This window comes from Lithobates pipiens, unplaced genomic scaffold (genome assembly GCF_037356315.1).
Source record: "Lithobates pipiens isolate NorthernLeopardFrog02 unplaced genomic scaffold, aLitPip1_a1.2 Scaffold_16, whole genome shotgun sequence".
In the NCBI taxonomy this organism is placed as follows: Eukaryota; Metazoa; Chordata; class Amphibia; order Anura; family Ranidae; genus Lithobates; species Lithobates pipiens.
The window spans coordinates 356,086,629-356,107,341 of NW_027507748.1; the positions used below are offsets into that span (position 1 = coordinate 356,086,629).

A 20,713-nucleotide genomic window follows, 5' to 3' on the forward strand; every position below is an offset into this window, starting at 1 on the left:
ATAGGTCCCTCTTCAGGCACATCCTCTTTAGGGGTGACATCTGTGTTTCAACTGTACTCATGCATTGTCACTGCCACAGTTTATCCTGGTGGATCCTTTGGGTGGCTGTGCTGATATGTATTGTGCAAATACAGCTTCTTGTTAGTCCTAAACCATTGCCACAAACTATTTTTGGCAAATCTCTTCAACCAGGGGCCCTCTAGAGGTTGCTAGGGGTTCCTTTAGCAATGAGCAAATTTTGATTCTCAAATAATGTACACAACCACTGAAGCCAGTATTGTTTAGCAATCTGTAAGCCCTTGTACATACGGTTGAACATTCCGACAACCAAATCCATCGGATTTTGTCCCAAACCGGTGTGGCATACACATGATCAGACAAAGTTATCGGAAAATCCGATCGCTCAGAACGTGATGACGTTATTTTGTTACGACGGGACTACGTTCAGGCTAGTAGCCAATAGCTTTGGTCTAGGTATTTTATCTGAGCATGCGTGGCACTTTGTCCGATCGGAATTCTCTACAAACGATCGACAAAGTTCGATCAGATTATGTTGTCGGAAAATTTTACAGCCCAGCTCTAAAACTTTGTCGGTCGGATATTCCGACGGAAACAGCCCGATGCAGCCCACACACTGTCGGATTATCCGACAACACGGTCCGATCGGACATTTTCTGTCGACCGTGTGTACAAGGGCTAAGAGGGGCATTGTTCCCACTGACCACCAGTGTAATGAGCGTTCTTCCTAATGGCCACCAATGTAAGGTGGAACATTTCCGCCAACCATCAGTGTAATCGGACAATTCTCCTCTGGCCGTAAATGCACAGGGAATACAATTTTCACACTTTGCCTTTTTTCTTTCTTTGTGTTTTTTTTTTTTTTCTTTTTTTTTTTTCTTTCTTTATTCTGAATAAAAATACATTAGTGTATTACCAGCTTTATGTACATAGAATGTATTTTTTTTTTTTGTACCAGTTTAAATCTAAAGCTAATTTTGACATTGAGGTGTGCAGGCATGATTGAAAGTCCAGAAAAAAATAAATAAAACAAAATCTTATAGTGGGTATACTTTAACTGAGCATGGATGTTTGTCATATTGTATTTGATTGGCACAGAAAAGCCAGCCTGCCTAACAGAATTGATATCAGACATCCAGAAAGAGTACACTGACATACAATGTGATTTAAACAAGATGGGGCAAAAGTCAGCCACCCTATGTCTACAGCCTCCTATTTTAGTTCTTTAACTTTGTAAAGTTCTTGATTTAGTAATTTGAGGTTAAATTGTAAGACGCATTTTGAGGTGGTCAAGCGAAGGCAAGCATTTTGCACTTTCAATCAGTCAGTACTACAGATCATTGTTGCAGCCAATATTAGTTTAATCTGTGTAGTATTCATTACTGCTGTTTAGTACACTGAGGGGAAATGGTTCACTGTGTAAACTTGACTATTGCCCTGTGTCTTTTAGCCACAGAAAAAGGATGAAGCCCAGGCTCCTAAGGTGTCTCCCCAGAAGGCAGCAGAACCTGTCGTAGATCTGTTAGGCCTTGGTGAGAAACTATTAGATCATTCTCTCTACTGTCTGTTGTGATTCTATTTTAAAGTTTACATAAGCCTAAAGATAGACAATAAATAATACTCTGTAAGGAAAATAAATCAGAATTAACATATTTTGCAAAGTTGTGTTTTTATATTGTAGAGCCTGAAAATAGGCTTAATACAGGAAGCATTGGACATTTACCAGCGTCTGGCGTAACAATCAGTTGTAATTGAAAATTATAACTACGGCTTTAGGTTGATATATGTGTGTGTGTATATATATATATATATATATATATATATATATATATATGTGTGTATGTATGTATGTATGTGTGTGTGTGTGTGTGTGTGTGTGTATATATATATATATATATATATATATATATATATATATAATTTAATTTATTTTTATTCTTTTTGGTGTTACTATTTATATAAACCCAGTTTCTCCCTGCCCACCTGTTAAATTGATTCTCTAGTGTTTTTAAAGCAAAAAAAAAAAAAATGATTTTGAATATATTTATTTCAGTTAGATGTAAATCATATTTAATTTGATCATCCAGTATTTACTTTTTCTAGTCAGCCAGTGAAGAGCTGGTCTCCTTACCACATGTTTACCAGACCATCTATAGGCCCTGTTGACACCTATATGTTTGTGTGTTTTTAGGCGTAGGCGCGGTGCTCTAAAGAAAAAATCCTACTTTGATACTCTTTCATGAAATTGCACGTTACATAGTGGTAACATGTCGGGAGCCATTATCAGCACTTTTTTTTTTTTTCATTCGGCTCAAAGCTGAAAACTTTTATGCAAATAATTATATTCTAAACAAGCAGTGGAATTCACCTCTAGCTTTGGGCATTGTGGCAAACTTTGTCTTTTAAAGTTTACAACAGATGCACTGTTTGTTCTTTTTACTGATTACTTTTTATTTCAACAGAATATTCCAAGTCTGCTAGTCTTTTAATGTAAACACCACGGGGGTGTTCACAAGCTGCAACAAACTGACTTTACAAACTGACTTTAAAGCGGAGCTCCACCCTAAAGTGGAACTTCCGCTCATTGGAACCCTCCCCCCCTCCGGCGCCACAATTGGCACCTTTCAGGGGGGAGGGGGGTGCAGATACCTATACAGTACAGGTATTTGCACCCACTTCCGGCATAGATATCTGCAGAATCTGCGGATATTTACGCTACTTCCTGCGGGTCCCCCGCTCTCTGCTGGGAAACACACGGATCCCAGAGACAGCGAGGACCATCCTTATTGCGCAGCGCGACTCGCACAGTAGGGAACCGGGAAGTGAAGCCGCAAGGAGAGATCGGCTTCGGGTGCCGACATCGTGGGCGCGCTGGGCGGGTAAGTGTCCTTATTTTAAGTCAGCAGCTGCAGTATTTGTAGCTGCTGACTTTAAAAAAAAACAAAAAACGGCGGAACTCCTGCTTTAAACTAAAGTCTCTGTTTTGGTCTTTGAGTTTGTTTTAGGTCTCCATGCACACTGGACATTAAAATAACGTTATAAAAACGCTAGTAGCTTTGCAATGAGTCTTTCAATGTTCCCCCCCCCCCCCCCCCCCCCCCAATGGATCAAATACATTAAACACTGGTAAGCCACATCTTTGAGCACTTATCGACGTTTATCAGCATTCATGAGCCTTTTATGGCGTTCAGAAAACAGCACATAAACGCCACTGCTGATAAACATCAAAATGTCCATGTGTGCATGGACACGTAGGATAACCTAGAGGGGAGTTTATGGGCTGTTAAAGAAAACGCCCACACACCCAAAAATGGCTGTTTGAGTGTCTGTGCATGGAGCCTAAAGCTTCTGGTAGTAGTTGTAAATAGTTTAATGTCTGTACTCTGGACCCAGGTGCACTTTTAAATTGTGTATGTACTTTTGTAATAAATACCTTGTATGGGTTCTCCTCTCTTTTGTACCCAAATACAGACTTTGGATGCAACCCAGACCTGCTCCATACTGCGTTGGTCAGTGTTTACCTCTGCTTTCCTAACCTAGTGCCTGTGCTGCATTGCTGCTACTGCTGTAATCCATTTTATAAAACCTATGCATCCTCTATATTATGTATATTTACATAATATTAGTTTGGAAATTTTCAAAGTACAATTAAACCCAAACAATTACATTTCCATTTAGGAGCCAGTTCACACCTGAATTGCACAGGATTGCAGTCTGCCTTTTGGGTCTTTGACCTGCATTTCCTGTAATGTGATACTATTACAGGAGATGTCAAGTGGAGTCAACAACCAGATGCTTAAAATCTGAGCATCCTGCTGTTTCATCATGTTTTTGGGGTTGTATTCAATATATGCAAAGAAAGCTCACACAAATACTTATAAGTTTAACCTTTTATTAAAAGTAATGACCTATACAGATAATAGAAAATATAACAATAATACTTTACTAAAGATGCTGTTTCCACCATGGGTCCCTCCCATGATGGCATGGCCCAGGTGACCACATACCCATGCATGATTGCTAGCTCTGATTTGACACACATATTACAAGCTGTGTGTGTATTATATAGAGCAGATGGCCAATCCCTCTGCAAGCAATGATATGACCTTCTAAGAAAGATAATGCATTCCTGAAAGGAGATCAGTGGGCTGGCTTGTCCAAATGGTTAGTTTAAAATTACATTCCTATTACACAAGTCTGCTTAAAGCATATGAAACGGTTTGTTTAAAAAAAAAAAAAAAAGTCATACTTGCCTCCTCCGTGCAGTTGGTTTTGCACACTGTGGCACCCGATCCTCCTCTTCTGGGGGCCTTCAGCGGCGCTACTGGTTCCTCCTCTTCTTGAGTGCCCTGTTGGAGAGCCGCTTTCCCTCGGGACAGTCGTGCGGCTGCGCTCCTGTTTTCTGCTGTTGCGTCCATTGACACAGACATCAGGACTCAGGCCCCACTCACTGGCTCCCATGTCTTTGGGTTTGATTGACAGCAGCGGGAGAAAATGGCTGCACTGCTATCAATCAGTCCAGTGAGGCCCCCGAGACACCCTCTGGAGCTGGTATGTTGTCCCCGTCACTGGAAAGACCAGGTTCAGGTAAGTAAAAGGGGGGCTGCTGCATAACACTAGGTTTTTCACCTTAATGCATAGAATGCATTAAGGTGAAAAACCTTGAAGGTTTACAACCCCTTTAAGTAACCAGACTCTGTACTGTATTGCCCCTTAGCCAAGGCTTGGAGGCATGCCTAAATATTGTGAGACCATTTCGATAACTTTAAGGAAATTGTTTAATATGCATGTGAGAGGGGAAAAAAAAAATTACAAATGGCAGGCAAGTTTGCTAAATTGCGTTGAGCTTTAGATATTTGGTGATAACCTATAGTTAAAGGTGATTTCTGAAGTTGTGGATCTTGAAAATCCTATATTGTCTAATTTTCCTGGATGGTAATGGTAAATGATCTGCAGAGTTGCCATTTTAATGCATTTGCTTGTAGATACTCCAGTGGCTACAACTGTTACCAATGGGAAGCCAAACACCAGTTTGGAGAAGGAATTGGACCTTTTTGGGCCTACGTCAGGCTCTAAACACAGCCAGGTAAGCACATTTTTCTCTTGCCTTTTTTGTATTGCTAATGTCTAACTTAACCACTTGCCGACGTCATTATATGGGGGCAGATCGGCTAATTTTCGCCAATCACCGTAACTGTATGGCAGTCCCTTTAACAGCTACAGCAGGTGCGCCACTGGTGGCGCCCACGGCTGGGGTGCTGATGCACGTGGCCGAGATGTCCACCGGCCACCCGCGATCGCTCCGCATAGAGCCAGAATGGGGATCTGTCAATGTAAACAAACGGATCCCCATTCTGACAGGGGAGTTCACAGTGATCGTCTGTTCCTAGTGATTAGGAACAGCGATCTCTCTCTGTACTCCATGTCAGTCTCCCCCCCCCCCCCACATTTAAAAACCCCTCCCAAGGAACATATTTAACCCCTTGATCACCCCCTAGTGTTAACCCCTTTCCTGCTAGTGACTTATACAGTAATGAGTCTATTTTTATAGCACTGATCGATGTATCAATGTAAATGGTCAAAGTGTTCGATCTGTCCACCGCAATGACGCAGTCCCACTAGAAATTGCTGATCACTGCTATTACAAGTAAAAAAAATGGCATACATATATTCCCTATTTTGTAGACGCTATAACTTTTTTGAAAACCAATCAATATACACTTATTGCGAAAATTTTATATATATAATTTTTTTTTTCCTGAAAATATGTAGAATACAAATTGGTCTAAACTGATGAATAATTTTTATTTATTTTGTTTACTTTTAAATTGTCGCTCTTCCCCTTTTTTTTTTTTATAGTGCAACAAATAAAAACCTCAGCGGGGATCAAATACCACCAAAAGAAAGCTCCATTTGTGGGAAAAAAAGGACATCAATTTTGTTTGGGTAGTGACACACAACCGCGCAATTGTCAGTTAAAGCAACGCAGTGCTGTATCGCAAAAAATGGCCTGGTCATTAAGGAGGCAAATCTTCCAGTCCTTAAGTGGTTAATATTGCTTTCTGGCGATACTCCGTTGAAAAAGTATATGCTAGCAGTTAGGATTGAAACTGTTCCATAATGCTTTTAACCACTTTCAGACCAGACCATTTTGCTGGTAAATGACCAGAGGTCTTTTTACACTTTGGCACTGCGCTGCTTTAACTGGTAATTGCGCGGTCATGCAATGTTGTACCCAAACGAAATTTGCGTCCTTTTCTTCCCACAAATAGAGCTTTCTTTTAAAGGTATTTGACTGACTCTGCGATTTTTATTTTTTGCGATATAAAGGTAAAAAGACCGCAAATTTTGAAAAAAAATTATATTTTCTACTTTTTGTTATTAGAAAAATCCAATAAACTCAATTTTAGTCATACATTTAGGCCAAAATGTATTCAGCCACATGTCTCTGGTAAAAAAAAAAAGTCAATAACTGTATATTTATTGGTTTGCGCAAAAGTTGTCACATCTACAAACTAAGGTACGTTTTCTGGAATTTACGCAGCTTTTAGTTTACGACTGCCTATCTCATTTCTTGAGGTGCTAAAATGGCAGGGCAGTACAAAACCCCCCCAAATGACCCCATTTTGGAAAGTAGACACCCTAAGGAAATTGATAAGTGGCATGTTGAGCCCATTGAATATTTTATTTTTTTGCCTCAAGCGATTGAATAATGACAAAAAAAAATATATATATTTTTTTTTTTTACACAAAGTTGTCATTAAATGATATATTGCTCACACATGCTATGGGCATATGTGAAATGACACCCCAAAATAAATTCTGCTGCTTCTCCTGAGTACGGGGATACCACATATGTGGTACTTTTTGGGAGCCTAGCCACGTACGGGGCCCCGAAAACCAAGCACCGCCTTCAGGCTTTCTAAGGGCGTAAATTTTTGATTTCACTTCTCACTACCTATTACAGTTTTGAAGGCCATAAAATGCCAAGATGGCACAAAACCCCCACAAATGACCCCATTTTAGAAAGTAGACACCCCAAGCTATTTGCTGAGAGGCATGTTGAGTCCATGGAATATTTTATATTTTGCCACAAGTTGCGGGAAAATTACAAACTTTTTTATTTTATTTTATTTTTTCACAAAGTTGTCACTAAATGATATATTGCTCACGCATGCCATGGGCATATGTGAAATGACACCCCAAAATAAATTCTGCTGCTTCTCCTGAGTACGGGGATACCACATATGTGGGACTTTTTGGGAGCCTAGCCGCGTACGGGGCCCCGAAAACCAAGCACCGCCTTCAGGCTTTCTAAGGGCGTTACAGTTTTGAAGGCCATAAAATGCCAAGATGGCACAAACCCCCCCCCAAATGACCCCATTTTGGAAAGTAGACACCCCTAAATTTACGGGTACACTAGTGAGACTAGGTAATAAATGGCGGGTGCCCTGAAACTATAAAAAAATAACTAACCAACCAGCGTCACCTGTAACAGTTATATGGTGATCACTGGTGAAAGGGTTAACTAGGGGGCAATCAGGGGGCTTTATGCGGTAGTATATGGGGGTCCCTGGCGCTATAAAAAGCTGCGGCGAACCTAAATACCTACCTGCCTAACTAGCATCACCTGTGACACTAATACAGCGATCAGAAAAACGATCGCTTATTAGGCTGGGTTCACACTGGAGCGATGCGGGAACGCCACGAATCCGCGGCGGGTTCCCGCATCGCATGCCTCCTGGCGGCAGTTCACACTGCCCTATGCGAACTGCTGGGAGTGTCAGTGAAATGTTAATGACACCCCCAGATCAGTTCGCATATCGCAGTGCGATCTGCAAACTCGGATCGCATGGTGTGAACACCCATGCGATCCGATTCTGCTGCGGACCAAAAAAAGGGTCCCGTGCGAGTTTGCGGCGGGTGCAACGCGAATTCAGCCATACTATCTGTATGGCTGAACTCGAATCGCACAGAGATCGAATGTGATTTGCACTGCAGTGCGAATCACATCCGTTCTCATAAACCGCTGCAATGTGAACCCAGCCTTAGTGACACTGGCGACGGGGGGTGATCACGGGGTTAAACCTTTATTGGGGGGGTTAGGGGGGTACCTTAGAACTAAAGGGGGCTAACCCTAACTGCCCTAACAGTTATTACAGTCACAAATGACACCCGCCGGGTGATCAGGGGGTTAAACCTTTATTAGGTAATAAATGGCGGGTGCCCTGAAACTATAAAAAAAATAACTAACCAACCAGCGTCACCTGTAACAGTTATATGGTGATCACTGGTGAAAGAGTTAACTAGGGGGCAATCAGGGGGCTTTATGCGGTAGTATATGGGGGTCCCTGGCGCTATAAAAAGCTGCGGCGAACCTAAATACCTACCTGCCTAACTAGCGTCACCTGTGACACTAATACAGCGATCAGAAAAATGATCGCTTATTAGGCTGGGTTCACACTGGAGCGATGCGGGAACGCCACGAATCCGCGGCGGGTTCCCGCATCGCATGCCTCCCGGCGGCAGTTCACACTGCCCTATGCGAACTGCTGGGAGTGTCAGTGAAATGTTAATGACACCCCCAGATCAGTTCGCATATCGCAGTGCGATCTGCAAACTCGGATCGCATGGTGTGAACACCCATGCGATCCGATTCTGCTGCGGACCAAAAAAAGGGTCCCGTGCGAATTTGCGGCGGGTGCAGCGAATGGCTGAACTCGAATCGCAGAGATCGGATGTGATTTGCACTGCAGTGCGGTGCGCATCACATCCGTTCTCATAAACCGCTGCAATGTGAACCCAGCCTTAGTCACACTGGCGACGGGGGGTGATCACGGGGTTAAACCTTTATTGGGGGGGGTTAGGGGGGTACATTAGAACTAAAGGGGGCTAACCCTAACTGCCCTAACAGTTATTACAGTCACAAATGACACCAATGCAAAAAAAATGCATTGGTGTCACTGTGACTGGGGGGGCAGGGGTAATTGGGGGGGTGATCGGGGGGGTGTGAGTGTGCCTGGCATGTTCTACTGTGAAGTGTCGTGTTGGTGCAACTCACCGATCCTCTCTCCTCGGTGCCGGAACGAAAAATACCGACACGGAGGAGAGATTACATCACTTGCTCTCCTGTGTTTACATTACAGGAGAGGAAGTGATGTCACAAAGGATTTCCATTCGTCGGGAGCGATCGCGAGGGGGTGGCCATGAATGAATGGCCGCCCCCTCATCCCGGAACGCTCCCGAACGAATACCGACCGCCGCAGGCACTGGGGGGGGGCCCGATCGGGCCCCCCACCCGCGGGAAGGCAGGGACGTACAGGTACGCCCATATGCCTGCCCGTGCCATTCTGTCGACGTACATCGTCGTGCGGCGGTCGGCAAGTGGTTAATCTAATCGTTTTAAGTTACATTCCAGGGCAGTTGATAGCTTTGTTTTTCCTCAAAGTGGTGAACTAGGATAAAGGCAAGGCATTTTATAGCCTGTATGCCTTTTAAAGTGGTTGGAAACCCTAAGGCCCCTTTCACACCACACTGCCCATTGCGTCGGCGGTAAAACGCCGCTATTTTTAGCGGCATTTTGCCACCGGATTTGCGGCGCATTTCGGCCGCTAGCGGGGCGCTTTTACCCCCGCTAGCGGCCGCGAAAGGGTTAAAACCGCCGGCAATACGCCGCAACAGCAGCGTTTTGCCGGCGGTAATACAGCGCTACCCCATTGATTTCAATGGGGAGCAGCGAAGGAGGAGCGGTAAACACACCGCTCCTTCACCGCTCCAAAGAAGCTGCTGGCAGGACTTTTTTCTGACGTCCTACCAGCGCACCGCTGTAGTGTGAAAGCCTTCTGGGCTTTCACACTACACGCAATGGTGCAGCTTCTTTAGGGCGGATTGCAGGCACTATTTCTAACGCTATAGCGCCTGCAAAACACCCTGGTGTGAAAGGGGTGTTACATATACCTTGTGAAGTGACTGGCCTCAGGTGATGGAGATTAAACAAATCCTACAATAGTTGCACCTGTCTATCTGCAGCCCTTTCCTCTCTACATCTGTTTAAAGTGCTGAATTTTAAAGCTTGTCTGAGAGTTCAGAGAAAAGTAGAGGAGAGCTGAAGTCACACTCTGCAACTCTTCACAGTAAGAGCTGTGAAAATGTGGAATAAACTCGCTCCAGAGGTGGTTCTGGCCAATTCCGCAGATTGCTTTAAAAAATAAAAAACTGGATTCTTTCCAAAATGTACATATGTAATGTAATATAACTGGATGCTAACAAGCAAAGTTGATCCAGGGAATTTACGATTGCCTCTTGTGGGATCAGGAAGGATTTTTTCCCCTGCTGTAGCAAATTGGATCATGCTTTGCTGGGGTTTTTTCACCTCTGGATCAACTGAGGGTACAGGATTGTGTAGGACAAAGGCATAACAAGCTACTATGCATGGCATACTAGCTCATTATGAATTACTTACCTGAGATCGAAGCCCCAGTAGCGACCCTCGTTCACCTCCTCTGTCGCCACCATATCTCCCGGAGTGACTTCCGGGTATCGCTGCTCCGGCGCTGTGACTGGCCGGAGCATCTATGACGTCACTCCAGCGCGTGCACGCAGGAGCCGTCAGTGACTGTATGATTGCCTTCACTAACGGCACGCTCAGTGCGCCTGCGCCGTTTTACACATCAGTGCCGGTTTTTTGGAAAATGTCTCCTTATCCATGTAGGTTAAGTAAATATTTCTTGCACCTACAGGTAAGCCTTAATCTAGGCTTACCTGTAGTTTAAAGTGGTCTGTAAGGGTTTACAACCACTTTAAGCTGATTGTTAGCCCCATTCTGGCAAAAAAATCATTTTTAACCATAGCGCCCTCCCTTCTTTTGTAAACTCCCAGATCATTATTTAGTGGCCATAGAAGTAAACCTATTTAGGCTGCTTTCACACTGGGGCGGTATTCAGGCGTTACAGCGCTAAAAATAGCGCCTGAAAAAAACCGGCCCCTTTCCCTCCAGTGTGAAAGCCGGAGGGCTTTCACACTGGAGCGATGCGCTGGCAGGACGGTGAAAAAAGTCCTGCTAGCCGCATCTTTGGAGCGGTGAAGGAGCGGTGTATTCACCGCTCCTATACCGCTCCTACCCATTGAAATCAATGGGACACCGCGGCAATACCGCCGGCAAAGCGCCGCTGCAGCGGCGCTTTGCGGGCAGGTTTAACCCTTTTTCGGCCGCTAGCGGGGGTTAAAACCACCCCGCTAGCGCCCGCAGACCGCCGCTAAAACGACGGTAAAGCGCCGCTAAAAATAGCGGCGCTTTACCGCCGACGCCGCTCCCGCCCCAGTGTGAAAGCATCCTTAGTTAGTGTCACTGATTTATGCAAGTGCCCTACGATTAGTATGCAGGCCAGGAACCAAACTAGCAACTGAGGTTTTTCACAAAGTATTCTGTCTCGTGTCACATTCCCTTAAACCATTTGCCTACAGGGCACTTTCACCCCCCTTCCTGCCCAGGCCAGTTTTCAGTGCTGTCATGCTTTGAATGACAATTGCGCAGTCATGCAACACTACCCAAACAAATTTTTTATCTTTTTTTCTTAGTTTGTCAGAAAAGCTTTTAAATGAGACTTTTTTTTTTATTTTTATTTTTTTGCGGCACTGATGGGCGCCGGTAAGAGGGCACTGAAAGGCAGCACTGACTTGCCTCATTGATGTCCACAGACTTACCTCACTGATCATCAGGGCACTGATGATCAGTGCCCTGAGAATCAGTACAGGTCTCCCAAGCTGCTGATCGCCTCTCCTCGCCTCATACTCCCATGCACTTCCATGTTTACATGTGATCAGTTGTGATTGGATACAGCTGATCACATGGGTAAAGAACCACACCATCACCCCCGGGGGCGTGCAATCACACTGAGACTGGGCAAGATCATATGGCATCGCCCCAGAACAGGAGGGGATCCCGCCCTCTGTCATTTGTCTATATGGGAGGCTGGTAAAGTAATAACTGTCATGACAGAAGTATGCTTGGAGTTAAATTCACATTTTTTAGCACTGCAAGACTCGCAAAGAAGTGTCCAGCACTAGCCGCCTGGCTCTAAAAACTGTACTAAGGACAAAGATAAATGATGATTTGCAAAGTGAGGAGTAACCCACAGAAATTAACCTAGATTTGTTTACTGGAGTCAGATCAATGGATGACTGGTGGCTGTGGGTTAACACAACTAAGCCAATTTTAATAGGCTCTTACACGCCTTCTGAAAAAGCTAGATGCCCGACTGTCTGACATCAGTATGTTTCACATTCCTAAAACAAACATTCTGTAAATGAGTGCCACACCTGTTCTGTGAATGTAGTCCTGCCTACTGTAGGAGGTACACAGTACTCCCTTAGCTCTGGATGCCAGTGAACACTGTACGCAGGGCTTGAGTTGGTGGTTCTGGACCTTATTCTCCCCACCATGGAGTCTCCCATTATCTCCTTGGCTACTGCCCTATTCCTTCTTTTTAAAGCGGAGCTCCACCCTAAAGGAGGGAGTTTTGCTCATTTGCCCCACCCCCCCCACTTCCACATTTGGCATCTTTCCGGGGGAGCGGGGACCCCCCTCCTCCTTCCCAGCAGGGAACCTGTGAAGTGGCAAGGCTTCAATGACGATTTCCCTCACACAAGATAGTGGTGGCAGCACCAGAGAGCTGATTGGCTCAGATGAAGATGCCGCTGGATTTGTGAACAGGTAAGTGTCTTAATGTTTTTATTTTTAGGAGCCTGGAGCTCCTCATTAACCAGCAAAGAATTTCCAGCCTAATGGACAAAGTCTTTGCCTTTTAATAGAGAAGAGTTCCGAGGAGGATTGCCAGCCACCCTCAAACTCCCCCAAGCCGAAAGAAACCATTAAGGTTCCGGTGGACGAGGTACACTCCTGTTTGAAGCTTGAACTGCCCCACTTACTGCAGAAATGGATCACTTCTCAAAACTAAGAAACCTAGATCCTTTCCAGTTCACCCACTAGTGCAGAGCATTCTGTACAAGGACTGTCCATACAAAATGTGTACGTCTCCCAAGAGGCTTACTACAGAAACTGCAAACTGCCAGCGGTGAATCTGACTAGTTCCTGCCTCAACAGTTTCCTTATCGTTGTTGAGGATTTGTTCAGGATTTCCTGGTCATCAAAGAATGAAAAGTTTAAGGCCCTCCTAAAAAGCCTTTTTGGCTCTATCAAGCTTTACCATCCAACTGTGGTGGTGTCTATGGCTGTTTGACAAACACTCGCTTGGCTAAGCAAATGATTTGCAGCCCCTGTTCAGTTCTGATTGATGCCTGGGTACTCCAAAAATTATTTCTCATCAGTAGCCTTGAGCTATTATTGAAAATAGTGATATCTTTTGGCCTTTTTAGCAACCTGGACAGGGGGCATTTCCAAACTTTAGGTCTGGGACGTGGTTTCCCAGTGATGCAGGCTGAAACTTCACTCCTTGCTTTGTGTCCTCAAACATTTCCACCTTGCCAATGAGATTGTGGGCCTTCCAGACTGCCTTGCAGAAATTTCCCTCTTGGCAGTGATTGCTCCAGGTGCCTCAGGGGAACAATTTTCAAGGCTTTTATACAAACCTGTTTACTGTCCCCAGGCTAAGTGGGGGCATTTGGCCTATCCTAGATTTGAAGGCTCTGAACATCTTGTGGCTTTAAAAGTTCCATATGGAGTCAGCCCAGTGTGTAATTGCATCCACTGCAACATGGGGAATTTCTAGCATTGATCGACATCAAGAATGTTTATCTACATGCCTCAATCTCCCCCATCAGTGATTCCTGTGGTCTGCAGTGGGCAAGCAGTACTTCCACATTGTGGCTTTTTCCTTTTGACATGTCCATGGCTCCCCAAGTCTTCACCAAGATGCTTGCACTTGTCCTCATGCTGCTTCACACTCGGGAACTTCACGTTGGATCTCTGAATGATCTCCTCTTAAAGGAACACATTGTCCCAGTCCTGGTGATGGCTGGTGCAAACACTTAAGAGCTTCTTGTAGATCTTCAAAATACAGATGTCTGTGTTGGGTCTGACCCACATCTTTAACTACCTTAGACTGGTCTTGGACATGGCCTAGGCATTTCTTCCCCAGGAACATGCCTCTCCCATGTTCATATCCAGAACCCATTGGTCCAACTTTGCATGAGAATACTGAGCCTTATGGTGATATTTGCCCAATTTCACTCCAGCTCAATGTGCTGCCTGCATGGGACAAGCTCCCTCAGTGTCTAGAGCAGCTTGGATATTTCTGACCTGGTGGCTGACTAGCTGTGTGCTGGAATTGGGGAACTACTTTCCCCCAATAAGCTCAAAGACTCTCACGGTGGCTGCCAGCCTGGTGGTCTGGAAAGCAGTTCTAGGGATGTGCTTGTCGAGGAATTGCAGACCCGCCATCGTTATTCTCAAGCTAGGGCCATTCAACTATCCATGCTATGGTGGACCAACCAGCTTTAGTTACCAACAAGGGTTAATTTGCCCAATGTCACGGCCATGGCTTTAAATGAATCATCACAACAGCACCAGAAGCCATGCAGCCCTTTGAAAAGCTGACCAGATTCTGACTTGGGCTGAAAGGCATGTTCCAGCCCTGTCCACAGTTCACATTCCCGAAGTATACAATTGTCAGGCAAACTTGCTAAGTCATTAGCACCTGGATGTGGGGAATTGGTCTATTTACCCAGGATTTATGTTGCTGTCAGACTCGAGACAAAAATCTGTCGGCATCCCACTTCAATACCAAGGTGGACAGGTTCGTGACCAGGATCAAGGATTTAAAGGACCTTATGGTGGGCTCACTGGTGGTCCCATGGGATCAGTTGTGACTGATATACACCTTTCCTGTGTTAGATTAGATAATTTCTTAACTGCTCTGCCGACAGAGGGCATCCAGTATTCTTGGGGCACCAAACTGGCACAAAAGGACTTGATACCTGGACATTCTCCAACTCCTGGGAGACGACTCTTCGTGGGCACTTGCCAACTGTTGCAGGGCCACTCTACCATCCTGCTTCACGCTGGCTTTTTTGATATCTTGGCTGTTGAAACCCATGTCCTGAGAGACTGGGGTCTCTTGGATTTCATTATTCCTATGCTACGTAACCCCTAGTCTTCGTATGCATTTTTATAAGGATCCTGGTATTCAGTGGATTAAAGCAGTAGTAAACTGCATTAAAAAAAATAAAATAAATTGCCCCCTCCCTTTCCTGCATACTAGCACATTATGACACTTACCTGTGAAATGGAACCTCCCCCATCAGCGGCCCCCTGCCACTACTGACAGGGAATTTATCTCCACCTCGTCTTCCAGGTTCGTGGGCTCCGGCCATTTGAATGGCTGAGCTGCGATAGCTGTGCCGCTGGACAGAACTTATCTCAATGCCATCCATTAAGAGTGTCATGCGAATGCGCTAGTGAGGTCACTGGCTGCTTCACATGTAAATATCTCCTAAACCGTGCAATTATTTACTAACTGCATTTACTCCCACTTTAAAACAAGCTCCCGGCTACTGTTGTAGCCGTGAGCTTGAGATATATATATATATATATATATATATATATATATATAATATAATATTTTTTTTTTTTTTTTTTTTTTTTTTTATTCAGCTAGTAATTGTCTTTCAAGTAAAAGCAATACGGTGTCACTTTCTCTTAACTCTGAAGGGGCCACACTCAGTTATTCTTGGATTTTCCTGTTCCTCCATAAAGCCTTGTACTGTGATAATATGCCTCAGCACTGAGGGTGGGAGGAGCTTGGTAAACATTCATTTGCTAATCCCCTCTGTGACTAATCAACCCAAAAGTGTGGCTTTTGTCATTTCCGGGTTCAAAGCTGTCATTCCCTGACTGTTATAGCTGGTTAAGCAGCATATCAAGCATAACCACTTCATCCCCTGAAGGATTTGCCCCCTTCTTGATGAGACCACTTTTTGCGATACGACACTACGTTGCTTTAACTGACGATTGCACAGTCGTGTGACGTTGTACCCCAATAAAATTTAGGTCCCCCCCCCCACAAATGGAACTTTTTTTGGTGGTATTTTATCATCTACGGTTTTTATTTTTTATGCTATAAACAAAGGGTTGAAATTTTGAAAAAAAACACAATATTTTGTACTTTTTGCTATAATAAATATGCCGAATTTGGCGAACAGATCAGACACGTTTGACACTATTTTGAGACCATTGACATTTATACAGCGATCAGAGCTAAAAAATAGCCATTGATTACTGTAAAAATCTCACTGGGAGGGAAGGGGTTAACACTAAGGGCTGATCAAGGAGTTAAAGCGGGGTTCCGCCCTAAAGTGGAACTTCCACTCATCGGAACCCCCCCAGGTATTTGCACCCACTTCCAGGCATAGATTCCCACGGGAGTCTGTTTCTTCCTGTCCCGGCGCGCTGTCTGCTGGGACACACACGGTTCCCAGAGACAGCGCGGACCATTCCCATTGCGCTGCGCGACTCGCGCATGCGTAGTAGTGAACCGGGAAGTGAAGCCGCACCACTTCACTTCCTGATTCCCTCACTGAGAATGGCGGCAGCAGCCGAGAGCCGAGCGATCGATCGGCCTCGGCTGCCGACATCGCTGGACCCTGGGACAGGTGAGTGCCCATTTATTAAAAGTCAGCAGCTGTAGTATTTATAGCTGCTGGCTTTTAATAATTTTTTTTTCCAGTGGGACTCCATCTTTAACTGTGTTCCCTAGGTATGTTCTAACGATAGGGGGATGGGACTGAATAGGGGAGGAGACTGATGAGGCGTTCATAATTGGTATGAACGCACAATCTGTCTCCCCTGAGAGAATTGAGATTTGTGTGTTTACAAACGATTGCTGGTGCCCGGCGGTCATTGCGCCCACTGGGGACACATGCCGGGCGCTCGCCTGCTGTGGCGTCTTAAAGGAGCGCGACGTATAGCTACAATGATTTGTGCAGCCATGCCAACCTGCTGCAGTATAACTGCGGCGGCTAGTGGATAATCTTTGATTTTGTGAGGTATCACTGCAAACATCGGTGAGAGCAGTATTTCTGAGGCCATAATTCATAGTGAACTGTAAACTGAAAACATGTAATGTTGTTTTTTTTAAAGAGTCGCCTGTGGACAATTTTGAGTACTTGTTTTGCAATTTCACAGCAAGCACAATTTTTAAGGCTTGACATGTTTGGTATCTATTTACTCGGTGCAACCCCATATTTTATATTTTAACCAAAAATGGATATTATCTTGTGTGTTTGCACTAAAATTTCTTTTCAATTTCCTGAAAATATGCGTTTTGACAGTTGTGCCACCATTTTATTCTACAGAGCCACTGCTTTTGGTGTAAATTCAAGTCTATGTTTAAAAGTACAGATTGGCTGGTACAGTTGGCTCTAATTTTGAAAATGTAAGTGGTAGTAAACCCTATATACCCAGTGAAGTGACTCGCCTCAGATGCTACAGAGATGAAACAAAACCAACTACATAAGTTGTACCTGTGCATCTGCAGTCTTCTCCATCTGTTCAAAGTGCAGAGTTTTAACGATTGTCTGAAAGTTAAATGGTGGCGGAGAGCGTGGAAAGGGAGGAGCACTCTGAGAGCTGATTGGAGAGAAGAGAACCCCCCCCCCCTTCTCTACACAGCTCACAGGAACAGAGCTGAGGCTGTTAATATGCTGTTGATACACATTATAGAGGGATATGCTTTCTTCATATGTCTATGTTTGAGGTTTACAACCAATTTAAAGTGATACTTAAAAAAAAAAAAAAAAACTCGTCCTGCTAGTGACCGCCTTCCTTCTTGCAAACCTTTTTTTTTTGTTTGTTTATTTTTCGTACACAAGTACAGCACATCAGACAGACATCACTACAATGCGAGAGCACCAGCAGTCTGTGTGGCTCTCATTGATATATTGAATATATTGTTTCCCATATAAGGAATCGCACATTGTACAGTAGCTATAAATGGCATGAACAGAAATATAGTGGCTCCACAAATATCCAGAGCATACCCACTCCCCAGACATGCTCACAAACTTTTTTTAGATTGTACACAGAACTGCACATGGCCTGCTCAGTGCACAATCCTGGGATATCTGGGTGTCAGGATGAATTAGCTTCTCTGTGCATACTTGGGTGTTTTTTATTTTTTCCATCCCGGGCTGACCAACCAGGATGGCTCGAGATACCAAAGCCACAGGACGGCCAGGGGTAGATGTCAGCTGCCATAGAGCTTTCACAAAATGCATCGCTGAAACCAAGGCAGGTTTAGTTCCCAGCCAGTGGATGGATAGCTGTGAACACATTTTTACGAGCCTTCTATAAATTGGCCTCACCCACTTGCAGATAAGCGAGATCTGTGTAGTTCAGCAGCCATAGATCTGCGTGTTCAGTATGATTATGTTTGTTTTGCATAGAATCACTTTAACCAGGGTGCTGATCTTGGCTTTGTCTCCTCCATATAGGCTGTCGGCTCCATGCCTTTACCTGGAAGTTCTGGATCTGTTCCTGAGAATCTCAACCTCTTTCCAGAGACAAGTGGAAAGCCAGCAGAAGGTACCAAAAAGCAGCTTTCCAAGGATTCTATCCTGTCCTTATATGGCCCTCAAACTTCTCAGATTCCAGCTCAAGGTATGAACCAACAAAAAGAATATATGACAAATAACCCTTTATTGTATGAAGTGACTTGTTAATTTTATCTACACATCGGTATTTTCAAACTGTCAGACCCATGTCATTTACTATCATGAGTTTTACTTACCTTCTCTACTTTTGTTTCACCAGGAGGCCTCTTCATGGCACCAGCACAAATGGCATACCCGAGTGCTTACACTGGATTTCCAGCCGTTCCCTCTCCAGGGGGTGTTATGGGTGGTATGATGGCTTCACCAATGGGTATCATGACTCAGCCAGCTCTCCCAGGCATGGTTGCTCCCATGGCTGTTCCAGCTGGATATGTGGGTGGAATGCAGGCAGCAGTTATGGGAGTTCCGAATGGAATGATGGCACAGCATGCAGGTTGTGTGGCTGGCATCAGTGCTGTGGCACAGCCAATGTATGGTATGCAACCAGGTCAGCAGCTCCAGTGGAATGTCACTCAGGTAAACTTTGGCAAACTTTGGTTTTACTGGGTAGAAAAATGCTTTGAACAGAATCCAAAACTTTATTTTGTTTAGGACAACATGTCAGAGGATTATATCTCGGGTCACTTTTGCTGCTATCTGTGTCCAAGTGTTGGTCTAAGTCAGGTAAAATCTTGTGGGGCACAGACAGCAGTAGAAACCTGATTAAGCAGAACACTTCCAAGTTCCTGTGTCATCTGTAAACTGCTCTACAGTAGCCCCAAAAGGGTCGATTTTAAAGGGTAGAGTTTTATACCCTATGTATTTTTTTTTTTTTTTTTTAAATATGTACAAGAATGTGAGGTGGTGTTCTCTCAACTTGCGTAGGAAAACCACTGTGTGCATACATGGCAATTGCTAAGCCAGTGCATTTCCCTAGAATTTTTACTATAATTCCAGGAGAACCAAAATATAAGTCTCTTTCACTGTTCCACTCCCTATTGCTCAGTAATCCGAGCATTTAAATATCCAGGAAAGTTTCAGACTACAGATTCCTATACAGCTTAGAAATATTGTCATGGTTTCCCAGGGCAATTGTGTTCTTATTCTCTGGTGTATATGTTTTCCAGTTAGCTGAATAGTCTCCTCAACAAGGTTTTGAAGGCAACTGAATCTTTCTGACCATGTTTCATGCAACACCCATAATTGGAGTGTAATATGATGCATTATCAGAATTCCCCCCCTACTGATGTCAGTGGGATGATGTTGCAGCACTCTTTGACACTTCCTGCCCTGTAACCGAAGGTTCTTACCTAAATTTGGACTAGGGGCTGCAGAAAGATTCTGCAGGCGCTTGTATAATGAACCTGTAATCCAGTGATCATGGGTGCCATGCTTTCCAGGCTCCTGTGCAAAAATAAATGCATATTTTTCTTTAAAAAAATGTATTGTATATTATGCATTTTTTATATATACTTTTTTTCCCAGAAGGTGGGCTTGGCTTTTAGGATGATTGAGGTTCCCCATCCATTTACCGTAAATGTTGTACAGTGTCTGCTCCAAAACATGATTGGTTAGATCAGGGCTCAAAATTTCAAGCCCTGAGCTACTAGCCAGGTCTTGAGGTTACTCGCATTAAGTTGCCCCGCCCCTAATCCCACCTCTAAACATTCCCTCATAAATGATCTCATGAAATGACACTTAAATGTTTTATGCAGAAGTAAGTTACAAAAATAAGTGCAGCCTGACCTGTGCCCAATGCAGCCTCACATGGTGTCACCTACCAGTGCCACCTCCTGGTGCCGCCTTATTAGTGCCCATCAGTGTACATCAATGAAGGAGAAAAATTACTTGTTTGCAAAATTTTATAACAAAATATAAAACCGTTTTTGTTTTCAAAATTTTCAGTCTTTTTTTAATTTTATTTATTTTTTTAAACAAAAAATAAAAAACCCAGAGGTGATCAAATACCACCAAAAGAAAGCTCTATTTGTGGGAAAATGATGATTAAAAATTGCATTTGGGTACAGTGTTGCATGACCACCCAATTGTCATTCAAAGTGTGAGAGCGCTGAAAGCTGGTCTGGGCAGGAGGGGTTTTAAGTGCCCAGTAAGTAAGTGGTTAAAAAATAAATAAAAAACACGGGGACTA

The 20,713-nt window shown here is 44.1% G+C and overlaps 1 protein-coding gene across 2 annotated transcripts in view; it reads left to right on the forward strand.

The window, feature by feature from the left end:
• SMAP2 (small ArfGAP2) overlaps positions 1-20,713 on the forward strand; it is a 73,461-nt gene that overhangs the window by 45,330 nt on the left and 7,418 nt on the right. For both annotated transcript variants that reach the window (XM_077481926.1, XM_077481927.1), the window contains 4 exons: positions 1,469-1,550; positions 5,004-5,104; positions 18,466-18,631; positions 18,785-19,101. In XM_077481926.1, the coding sequence (XP_077338052.1) occupies positions 1,469-1,550; positions 5,004-5,104; positions 18,466-18,631; positions 18,785-19,101 (666 nt within the window). The remainder of the gene's footprint in view (positions 1-1,468; positions 1,551-5,003; positions 5,105-18,465; positions 18,632-18,784; positions 19,102-20,713) is intronic.